The following is a 12,275-nucleotide window of genomic DNA, read 5'->3' as shown; positions in this document are numbered from 1 at the left end:
TTTTAGAAACAGAATTGTCAAAAGCAGACTAGCGTAGGAGCTAATGTAATCCTTTTGCCAGTTTTACATAAGTACTTTTATTTGCATTCTTCTTTATGCCGAGTTCTGAAAAGCATTAAGGAGAATCAAACGTAATTTGTAGTACAAAAGAATAAGAAACTGTTTGATGAGAATGGGCCTGTTACACGACCAATTAGCCTGTATTAGCTACTACAGTTGGATCAGAATTCCCCAGTATTTTGTATGAAAGTAACTATTTTTAATGCAAAACAAAATATTGTGTCTGAGTTAGTTGTATCAGGTATTCAAATTGCATTGTTGCAAAAATAGTTTTCTGTATTCATTTCCTTATTGTTCCATTCTCACTTGTTTTATCATTCACTGTGAAAATCACTATTTAGAATTGATTATGTAAAATTTGTTCATTTTTTACAGTATTTCATTCTGAACCTAATTTTATTATATACAGTGTACAATGCATATACGCAATTTCAAACCCGCTTCATCCAAATCAAGGACCCCTGACAGGTTTATAGCCCATTTCTGGACAGTTTAGAGTCAACAATCCATCCACAGATTTAGGTACGCACTATTTTTTTTTGGTCTATGTTCCTGTCCTGTTGTGTTAAACCATTTATGTGTGTTGTGTACAGGAGCTCCTTTTGTTTTGTTTACTCAAATATTTTTCAATTAAATTATTTAGCTTAGCGTAAGTATCGGTCTTCTAGGACTGGAGTTACAGGTATGTGAAATTATGTTAAAAATAATTTCAAATGCATATAAAGGTCCAAAAGACCAAAATATACTTTTAACAGAATGAAACAAAAATCACTAACTTATTAAAAATAAACAGATAACAAACTACTTGGTATTTTTATTTTTCCTTAATTTGTAATGAGTTTAAATTACAATGTGTTTGTCATAATATCCATTTTCCTTTATAATTGTATTTTTGCTGTACTTTGATTTCATGCAAGGACTAATATAGGCGTACCTAATAAATGGTAATCAAAGAAATAACTCATCGAGCAATTTAAAGTGTTAGTGAGATGGTGTTATTATTCAAAAAGACATATTCCCATGAACAAGTTTTTTGGAAAGCATTGTTTCACAAAAACAAACCTCTCTATATTATAGGTTAGCAGTCATTTAAATACAGATGTAGATTTCATTCATCTTAAATGCATGTGAATGTGCGTCATTGATATTTGCTGTCATGATTTTTGCAGGCAGTGCATTGTGGGGCTGCTGAGAGGAACGCTTTTTTTTTCAGAACTGTGAATTCAAGGCATCTTAGATTTCAAATTATGTAACAGCTACCACATACAGATATTTAAGTAACTGACTCAGTCCATTTTGTTTATTTTGAATGTGATAGTTGTACTTGGAATATATTTATATTGCATTAAACAGGACTAGGAGTCACTAAATCCATATATATGTATGTGTGTGTGTGTGTGTGTGTATGGATGGGTGGGTGCATGCAGGAGTATCTGTATTTTTTTATTAAATTTTTTTTAATTATACCCTATGAATTAAATAATAAAAAGTATGAATAAAACATTATAGTCTATGTTTTCTTAAGCTGCACATTGTCTACATGGAACAAACTAATTGTCAGCAATGTAATTTATGCAGCATACTTTTATAATCATTGTGTACCATTTAAGTTAATATGCACATTAACCTCTCACATAGTAATGGATCGATATGTTAGTTTGGTGGCCATGCCTTGTGGGCAGAAATTGCTTTCTATTGATTGCAGTGACATTTATTCAGTATTTCATATAAATGACCTGCTTTTGTAATAACATTAAGATAAACTTGGAGGAGTCCATCTGAATATATTAGACTATACATACAGTAAACTACAGAAGACCATTTTTTGCTAAAATATTTAAACCTTTTGACATCATCTATTATGTTTAACGAAGAAGAAACAAAAGGTTTGGCAATACGGAGTTGCAGCTCAGCCTTTTAACATAACACACTTCTTTGGAATGTATTTTGGAGGATGTTATTATCATATGAAAACACTGAAACTTGTTAATCTTTCCAGAAGTAAAGGATATTATTACATTCACAGACAGTGTTGTTTCTTCCATGCTTTTTTTTTTGTTTTTGTTTTTTAAGTGTTGTTTAGCTTTGGTCAGACTATAACACAATATAAAGAAGAACAATGCATTTTCACTTTCATCTGAAACTCCCATTATGCTGAAATGCATTCAGAAGGCATATAAAAATATAACTATTATGCAGTTCTTTAATAAGTGAATTATAATCTGAATGTTCATCTAGACAGTAGTGCTATAAGGCATTTCATTTTTGTTTAGAATCATTATCTTTTCTGTTTCTGCCTATACAAACATACAGTATAATGCTTATTTGAAAAAAAAAAGTGCCAAGCTTAACCTGCTGTTTTTTTCAAGGTTACAAAAGGTGGTAACTATCTCCCTTGCAGCGATTTCTAGCATGTTTATCAGTAAATACTCGCCTGCTGCCTCCTGTTCTTGGTTACTGGATTAATAGACGTATGAATACAAGAAGTCTGCGATAAAGTTAATGTATCCCCCTTTATCTTTCCTCTGTTTTCCCCTCGTAGGCAAAAGTGACCCATTCTGCGTTGTTGAGTTAGGCAATGACAGACTGCAGACGCACACTGTCTACAAGAATCTAAACCCGGAGTGGAACAAGGTTTTTACTTTGTAAGTCCTGCACCATAACCCCTTTGTTAATCAGCCTTTTGGCTTCTCTGCACCATTGAGTCTCATTCTGTTCAGAGATTGCATTTACTTCTGAGTGTGTAGCCTCCTCTTGCCAAGCAAACACAATTAAGGGAAGAAGAGCGTCAGAAATAAGCGCTCATTTAGCATCTGCAGCATTCTCACTGAACTTAAAAAATGAAATGCTGAGCTCTTAGTCAGCCTCAGATTTAGTATTTTGATAATAATTTATATATGTTTTATATAAGTTTTTTTTCATAGAAGTGATCTCAGGAATCCAAGATTTTGAATGAAATACATAATCCCCCCTAAAAGGGGTAAACCCTCTCTCTGTTTCTCACTCTCTCTCCCTCACTGTGTTTAAAGCGTATGCATAAGAGAGACGGAGACAGAGAGATCCAGCACACTGACACATTCCAAACGGACTTCTCAAATGCTGCAAATTTAAACTTTTTTTTTCTTTTGAGGTCATAAATATTTGTCACAAATCCCTGCCTCCTCTTCAACATCTTTTATTTTATAACTATAAAATGTCAGATGTAGATACAGTATGTGTGCAATTTTACTGTGTACCATTGAAAGTGTTGTTAATCTAAATAATGTTTTATTTGGCTGAAATCATTCTACACCTACCTTTTGAGCTTTTAACTGCTAATTTTAAATGCCATCTTATTTAACTTATGATATATTTTGCTTTTTAGATGCTTGTTTTGTAATTGAAATGGCACAAAAATACCCAGTTGCCCATCACTGAACCTTCTTAATCCAGTTTAGGGCCATGAGGTGGAGAGAAAACAGTTGTAGAAATTGGACTTAACAATTGCATGCAAATATCTAAATGTATTTCTAAATCTTTGAAAATTGCATAAAAATACAAATTCTACAAATATAGATTCAATAACTCATAGGTTTCTGTGAACAATATGAAAATATGAAAATCACTGTTTTCTGTAATACATTTTAAACTTTATTTTTTAATGACATTTACACCCAAATATAATAATTATGGCAACTGATTCATTTATGCAAATCATTTTTGATATTTAAATTCCACTTATTAAACAAACACCATTGTAAATGTACAATTTTTTAAACACTGAAATTGTATTTTATTCTGGAAATATGGCTTACCTTATGTGTGTATTTTTTATGTAAGGTCATTTCAAATGTGGGCGATTCCTCTTTTATAGGTAGTGGATTAACTTACTTAATACATTTTTTTGGGTAATATCATATATCTAATCCAGTGTGTTAGTTTGTATAAAGTAGGTCTATTGATAACAATACATAAATAAAACACAAAAATGTTGATTGAAACAAAGTTAAAAATATAAGTGACATGAAGATGTGAATTTATATTAGTGTAATCCATGACAGTCCTATTCAAAGTATTTAAGACTCCTGTTAAAGATCTGACCACAGCTACATCAGAATCTTTAGGTACTTTTGAGGACAGGCAAAGTTAAAATAAATTGCATAAATTGTAAAAGAGATTATATTAGTGTGAGATGCCGTCTGTCCTACTGACTAGTTTTATGGCCATTTTTTCCACACTACGACCAGACAACAATACTTTTGCATTTTACAGATTGACATCTTTACAAAGACCCCCCACATAAGAGAGGGCAGAACTAATTGACCACTGCACAGTTTGTAGCCTGCAGGTCCTCATACTTTCCTAAAGACTGCTGTCAAAAGGGACATTTATACTGTGCATTTTGTTTGAGATCTGAGGGTTGCAAAAGTACCCTTATGTAAATTTAAAGGATTTAAAAGGCTACCCCCCAGCCCTGCCGAAGATGTCCAGACTACACACTTTCAGCAATATATGTTGTGAAATATGCCCTAATGTTAAACTCAAGGCAGTATGGCTAAAAATACTGTTCTGGGAGAGGGTATAAACGTATAAGCGCTTACAGACATATGCATACGGTACGTAAAGCAGAGGTAGGTGTCAGAGGGCTGCATCAGTGTCTATCCAGCCATCAAATTTCAAGACCTAATTATTTCATATTAGGGTCATAATTGAAAATGTAATTCACCCATATGGAATTAAAAGAGGTTTAAAAAGACAATATTGGCTGTTGTGATAAAGAAATCTCAAACGCCAAAATTTCTTGTTATTTGTATGTGAATTTGAGTACACTTATACATAAATTTACTAGCATGTATCAAGTGAGAAGTCAAGCAAAATGACACCTTTTATTGGCTAACTAAATAAATTACAATGTGCAAGCTTTCGAGGCAACTCAGGCCCCTAAATTTCCCTCCGCATTTTGCTTACATTACTGTGCATATAATTTTATCATAGCAAAATATGTAACATGGCGCCTTTTCAGCTTAGCAGGGGGTTTACATTATAGTTTTGGTTTTGCTTGCAAACACTATCTCTTAATTATGCCTTTAAGCAGAACGTAATTTTATAGAAGCATCTTTAAATGATTTGGAGTAACTTGCTTCAAAGTTTTGAAATTCTTGATTTGTTAGACTTGTGCTGATTGCCTGAGTTTAACTTTTTAATATGCGTTAATAATCAGTAGTTATTTTACATGAAAAAGTACATAATCATCCAACATTACATTTTTGCTCTGCATTGTAAAGAGGATTATGGGATGTAAATCCTGTAAATGCTGTCAGCATAGCTAAGTGAGCTTCAGCTTCATAGAAAGTGTGCAGCTTGGACAGTTTCATTACGATGATGTCAGCCAAACATGAAGGAAAATAATGGGCACAAAAAAAAATAAAATTGGAAAGAGAAGTTGAGTTTAGCACACTGCTTGGAAGAGTATAAGCTACCATATAAAGTATAAGGCCCATTGGACGACACCGAGTAAAAGTAATTAAAAACAAAAAGAACTTACACTTGCTGCCATGGCGGTGTCCATTGAAACAAGACTGTTTTTCAGAAATTAAAATGTTTGACGTGTTGTGCAAATTTCCTTGTATAAACTCCAGAAGACAATATGCATGAAAGCTGTGTTCGTGACTTATATTTGACAGAAAAAAGGCCTTTATTTTAAAATGTTAAATTTAAGGAATCTGTTGGAAATTGATGGACAAATATAAATTAATACGTAAGAAAACAGTGTTTTCTCTAGTATTAGAAAGCCTTATTTTGCAGTTAGTTAAATGTTCTCACTTATTTACATAAATCTACGTTGCTTAGGGTTATTATCACCTCTTTACATTCCTATATGCCAGAATTCTGTCTGTGAAAGAAAACAATTTCACAGTTTGAACTAGATAGTCATTATTGTAGAGGATATAATGCATGTCTTAAATTAAAAAAGCAGTTTTCCAAAATTCAGTAGTAGCATACTTGCGATAAAAAGCAAACAATTTTTTGGTTGCAATTTTGGTAACTAATGTTTGTATTAGCTTAAATCAGTTTGAAATCCTGATGTCTAGTCTCAATTACAAACATACATTTTCTTTGATAATACAAATTTTTCATTAGATGCCCCTTTGTGCCCTGCACACAATAACCATGGCTATATAATGGTCAACATTATTATTAATAGTCCCCATATTCTTCTTTTGTTTGCTTTTGCTTTAGTCGCTACAGCCACTACTATCCTGAGATGCTGTTTTTTTCTGTTTGCTATCTTAATTCTTCAGCAATGTTAAAGATATCCACAGTGTCCTCGAGGTGACGGTTTATGATGAAGACAGAGATCGGAGTGCAGACTTTTTGGGCAAGGTTGCCATCCCTCTGCTCTCGGTAAGTTTTGCAGTCTGCTGCAACTTATTTTATCAGTTTCTTCTGTTATACCAAACAAATAAAAGCCCTGATTGTCTGTCATTTCTCAATGAAGGTTTATAATAATAGCTCAATAAGAAAAAAAAAATAAGAAAAAAAAAACTTAATGTACAATGTACCAACTCGCGGCAATGTTGAGTCCCAGGATGGTTAATTTCTCTTTGACAGACTTGCTCCTGGTAATGAACAGGTACTTGTCAGAGTTGCCACAGTTGTTTTGGGCTCTCTGTCAGTTTCAGCAGCTCAGGGTCAGAGTTCATAGAGGGAGTGTATTCAGTTGAGACTGCGAGACAGACGGCTGTCATGTCCTTTTCCCTCAGATTCAAAATGGTGAGCAGAAAGCCTACGTCTTGAAAAACAAGCAGCTGACAGGGCCAACAAAGGGGGTCATCTATCTCGAAATAGATGTGATTTTTAACGCTGTAAGTCATAACTTTAGCTTTTTTATTTTCTATTTGTTTTTAATGTTGATAAAGACTTGCATTCTAATCTTTCTATTAAGAACTTCAAAGAATGTGTGTCCTCAATTTTAACAATATTTTTTTATCATTTCTGTGTGCGTGTGTGTGTGTGTGTGTGTGTTTCAGAGAGAGAGAGAGAGAGAGAGAGAGAGAGATGAGTAGAAGAGGGTGAAACAAGCTTTGCTCTCCCCGCACACTGCATATTCTGCATACTGCTGTCACAAAGGCTGACAGGCTATCAGCATGGTTTAGATCTGAGTTTATGCATTTTTGTCTCCTGCATCTTTCCCTTTGTATAAATATATCTTACTATTCACTATTAGCATACCATAATATTGAATCTTCTGTTTATGTTTACTCTAAATGACAACAGAATTTGCACTTTATAGGTGAAGGCTGGCATTAGAACATTAACTCCCATTGAGCAGAAGTATATAGAGGAGGAACCAAGGGTTTCCAAGCAGGTATTGTGTTTTTATTCCTGAAAAAAAGAATTACATTTAGTGTGAATTGAAGCCAATCTCCTATAAGCTGGATGCAAGAAAAGCAGTCACAAAAAAAAAGCCACAGTGGAAAAAAAAGGGCAGAGAGATGAGGCAAGCGAATGGCCGTGACAGAAGGTCAGAAATATACTTTTGAAGAAGCACTGCTCCCATCTAGAGGGACTGTCAGTAATCCAGGCCATTGTCACTGCTGTGTATGTAGTTTAGAGAGTTTAACACTTCAGAACTGGATTGAGGTGGGGGTTGGGCGGAAGTGAGTCCAAAAGAGTTGCATCACAAAAAATGTGGAGCTGATATTTTGCCCTGCTGTCCTGGGACATCTTTGTGTTCAGAGACACTCGGTCCTTTGGATTTAGCGAGCTTCAGTTCAGGGTTGTTTGAATGCAAAAGCTACAGTTTCTGAGGATGATGCATTTGAACAATTTAAGGTATTATTTAATCTTCGTTTTAATGAAACACAGTAAATATGATATGGAAGAGAAAGAACTAAGTAAAACCATTAGAAAAGAAATTTGGTTTTGTTTGTTTTTTTGTTTTATTCTAATTATTAAATTACTAATATAGGCTTATAGGTTGCCATTCTTAGTGAATATAATAGCCTTACCTGCCTGTCTCTCTTCCTTACCTGAAAAATCTTAATAGAAGAAGACGATGGTTTTGTTAAGTAACCAAACCACCAGAAATCAAATGTAAACATGTTTATCTATCTATCTATCTATCTATCTATCTATCTATCTATCTATCTATCTATCTATCTATCTATCTATCTATCTATCTATCTATCTATCTATCTATCTATCTATTTTGTATACTAGCTTTAAAGCTAATTATTGGCAGGCCCCTATTTTTAATTAACCTTCATCTTTAAAAAAAAAATATTTGAAGATAAAATTTAAAACAAATGTGTGATTCCAGATAGTAATATTAACAATTGTTATAACTGTAAAAAAAAAATGAAAAAGTGCATGAAGAATACATACCTTAATTTGTGCACTTTAGTCTTTTGTTAATTGGCACAATACGCAAAAGCAAAACGATTTCATTGTCTACATTAAATTATCTGAATAACCTACTAATGAATATTTATTTTTAGTTGTCAAGTATGTTTGTTTAATAAAAAAATAATTTCTCACATATATAGGTTTGTTTAAAATATCTCTGTATATAGTTTTTATTGATACAATTCAAGTTAAAATGCTAACATATAGTAATATTGTATTGATTATTACACTTTTTCTATCATTAAAGGCAGAAATCAGCTTTTACATGTTTTTTTTTTTTTAAAACAAACAAAGTACAATAACTGCATACATGCTATATGTAAATGAAATATGCGTCTTGACCCCTGCCAATTTCTGCCATTTTCAGGGTACCGATTCCCGTATCTTTTTATGGCTTTATCTGTGCTGCCTCTAAATTGCTCAAAGACTAAAACTGGATTAAAATAGGTTGCCTTGCCAAGAATGTGACAGATTGCTTCCAATCTTATATTGCCTCACGTCTGTCAGCTATTCTCAGAGTATTAAAGTGTGTCACAGGAATGAGTGTTCCAGGTCACAAATTGCTGCACAAAGTTAGATCTTGTTGAACAATTCGAATAACTAAAAGTGTCCCTTTTTTAAGTGAAGTGGTCAAAGCAAATTGTAAATATTAGACATTAGCCTTTCTGAGCTTCTCGTTTCATGATTTTCCAAAAAAAGAAGTTAACATTTGATAAAATATGCCACATTTCTGGTCAATCTTCCTGTAATCCCCAGTTTGTAATGCTGCGTCCTTGCTGAAGTGAGATCATGTGGGGATAGGTACTAATTTCCATTATAAAGCCTAGAGTTAAATACAAATGTGACAGAAACTAACACATCTCTCTCCATGATGTTCTATCCTTTTACAGCTGCTGCTAAGGAATTTCAATCGTGTAAAACGCTGTATCATGGCTCTTATCAACGCTGGATACTACATTAACAGCTGTTTAGAATGGGAATCACCACAGAGGAGTCTGGCGGCCTTTGTGGTAGGCTGAAAATCTGCTGCAGCAGCTTACTTTTTTTTTCTTTTCTGAATGCCAGCTGAAATACAGTCAGTATCTTGTCTGAGCAATACCATGAGAGGTCATTTAATGTTAAGGATGCTTTTTAGAGTAAACTTTGACTTAGAAGCCTGTCAGCTCAAGTGCAAATATAAGTGCTACTGTGTACTTACAGGGCAAAAAAAATGGAAATGGGTTATTATTATCCTTTTACAGTAATCTTTTAATTAGCTCACCACTAATTTTTTGTGAAAGATTTTGCTTGTTGTATTATTTAAAAAAAAAAAATTATCCATGTCTATTTATACTACGTACGTTTCATTAGTATGCTGGTCAGTAAGTATGCAGAAATAACTCACGATCCTTAAAACAGTGATCAGGCAGTCATGTTCAGAACTTTTTTCTTTTTTTTAATCAAATCATATCATAACATTTTCAAATCTCTTTAATCATAGGGAGTCAAAGCCTGTGCCAGTGGCACTGGGCATAAAACAGAAAATGGCCCTCAGCCAGAGTGCCTGTCCATTACAGGGCCCTTGATTTTTTAAGATATCCTAAAACTTTCAAAAACTAAATTTAAAATAGGTTGATGCTTGTAGCCTCTAGTCACAGGTACGTTTTTTAAACCCACTTTTTCCATTGCAGGGTCATGGGGAGCCGCAGTTTATAGAAACAACATTATTTCCCAGGCAGGAATCAGTCGGGGATAGGACTTCAGTACATTCACACACACCCACACTCACTCATCCGAAGCAAATTTACAGTTGCTACATGTCCTTGGGTTGTGGAAGGAAGCCAGGATCCCCCGAGAAAATCTACAAGGCAGCATGCAACCTCCTCTCAGCAAACAGATCAAGAATCAAATTGACATCTGTAGCGCTGTTAGGCAGCAACACTGTGCACTGTGCTACCATGTCTTATATCTAATAACAGAAAAGGTTTAGGAAGTCTTACCAATAACTGATCCTGAGTTGTCTCTGTATCTGTGTTCCTTCAACCCAAGATAACTTATTAGCTCTTGTATAACTTATTATGCCTTTCTATTTGCAAAGGTAATACAGGTCAAACATTCTGGTTTGTGCCAGCCAGGGGCACGACGATTAGATCTACCACCTCATGAGTCCAGCGTCCTGCACACCCCAAATATGTTATGTTAGATTATTAGGTGATTATAAATGGCTCCAGTATGAGTGGCAATGTTTATTTGAGTTTGCCCTGAGATGAACTACACAGTATCTAGGGTTAGTTCCAGACTTGTATTCATGCTGCCATGATAGATTATACCCCCTTCAAACATGTGGACAGGTGACTTTGGGAATGTAATGCATGTAATTATGGTTGGGTGTCAGATTGGTTACATACTGTATGTTCTAAATGTAATTCTAGCATAGCTAAGATACTGGGAAGTAATGTGTGTTGTATACATGGAAGTCAAGCCTATAGACTTCCACTAATTCACATTTCTTGTGCCTCTATAAAATAAAGGCATATTTATAATAAAGCATTCTTGTCTAAGTCAAGTGTGCCATACAGAAGACACATTTCCTCAAATTAAACCCTTTCATGTGTTCATTGGCTGTCCAATCAATATGGGAAAGCAAAGCAGTTCAAATTAGCCCCTCAGAACAGATTAAATAAGGCTTCCTTACCAGAGTTTACATAAGTGCACAACATACCGAATTTCTACCTGAGCTTTGACAGCTTTCCAATGAAGGTGCATATGATATAACAGTTTCAGGTTTAATGAACATAGACGGCCAGGTGGGGCCTGGCTTCTTATTAACTTAACTGTTTCAAGTTACATGTTTTCTTTGGTTCTCTTTGTGCTCTCAACGATCTTTGTTGAGCGTTGTGGACTTTTTCCGTCCAAACGCATTTAGTAGTGTTGAATGTCAGATCTAAATTGGCACAGCAGCAGTGATGCCATGCACTTTCCTTACCAAGGTTGGTTCCTGTCCCCACTGGTTGTTGCTGGCGTAGGCTCTGACTCTCCATTACACTATGCTGGCTCACAAAATAGAAAGGGTGAATGGAGTTTAGGTGAGCTGCTACACTGCCTTGAAAATAATACTATTAGATGAAGATTCTATACAGCATTTATGTGTCAAGATGAGAGCAGAATTGCATGTCATTTCTACAATCTTTCAACTAAGCTGTCAAATCTCTTAAGGATGCATTAGAAAATGGTTCAGATATGAGCCATCACAAAAGCTTTAAAAGTTTCTGCACATGTCTATAGTTTAATTTCTTGTCATAAAACTAATGAAGGTCATATAATATTAAGGTAATGAAAGGTAAACTGAGTCAATGTAGGCTTCCTGTAACCATTGAACAGAAAATGTGATAAAGATGGCAAAACCCAGCAATTTTAATGTGCTTTCCTGTGTATCATTTTTCAACAGGAATTTCACATGCTGTATTTTTATAAGAGGACTAGCATTTGAAAACATTTTATGCACAGCAGTTGATATCATATTTGCAGTTTACATATTGAATATGGTAAACAGTGAAGCCTGCGTTTTTATCCAGAAAACTGCAAGAAATAAGCACTGCTCTTTCATTCTTCCAAAGGCAAATTAAGTGCTGGCACATTAGTTTTTGTATTATTGAGTTTGAACATAAATATTTGAACTGCTCATGCACTGTTTTATCAGGATTTCCCTTCAAAATTAAATCTGCTATATTATTCCAAAAAAATTTGTACTCTATCACGTTGCATGGGTGGATATGATTTTTTGTTACTTATTTCTGGAACACCAAAGGAAAATTTCAAATCAAAATTAATTTAAACTGGTTACAGTT

At 34.3% G+C, this 12,275-nt stretch overlaps 1 protein-coding gene across 7 annotated transcripts in view; it reads left to right on the top strand.

The window, feature by feature from the left end:
* Positions 1-12,275, top strand: part of mctp1a (multiple C2 domains, transmembrane 1a) — a 934,223-nt gene that overhangs the window by 585,678 nt on the left and 336,270 nt on the right. For all 7 annotated transcript variants that reach the window (XM_039759357.1, XM_039759356.1, XM_039759355.1 and 4 more), the window contains 5 exons: positions 2,603-2,705; positions 6,342-6,444; positions 6,804-6,905; positions 7,334-7,408; positions 9,339-9,458. In XM_039759357.1, coding sequence (XP_039615291.1) covers positions 2,603-2,705; positions 6,342-6,444; positions 6,804-6,905; positions 7,334-7,408; positions 9,339-9,458 — 503 coding nt within the window. The remainder of the gene's footprint in view (positions 1-2,602; positions 2,706-6,341; positions 6,445-6,803; positions 6,906-7,333; positions 7,409-9,338; positions 9,459-12,275) is intronic.

This window comes from Polypterus senegalus, chromosome 7 (genome assembly GCF_016835505.1).
Source record: "Polypterus senegalus isolate Bchr_013 chromosome 7, ASM1683550v1, whole genome shotgun sequence".
NCBI classification, from domain to species: domain Eukaryota; kingdom Metazoa; phylum Chordata; class Cladistia; order Polypteriformes; family Polypteridae; genus Polypterus; species Polypterus senegalus.
Note: the sequence above shows the minus strand (reverse complement) of the source record. Positions and strands in the feature narration are given on the sequence as shown.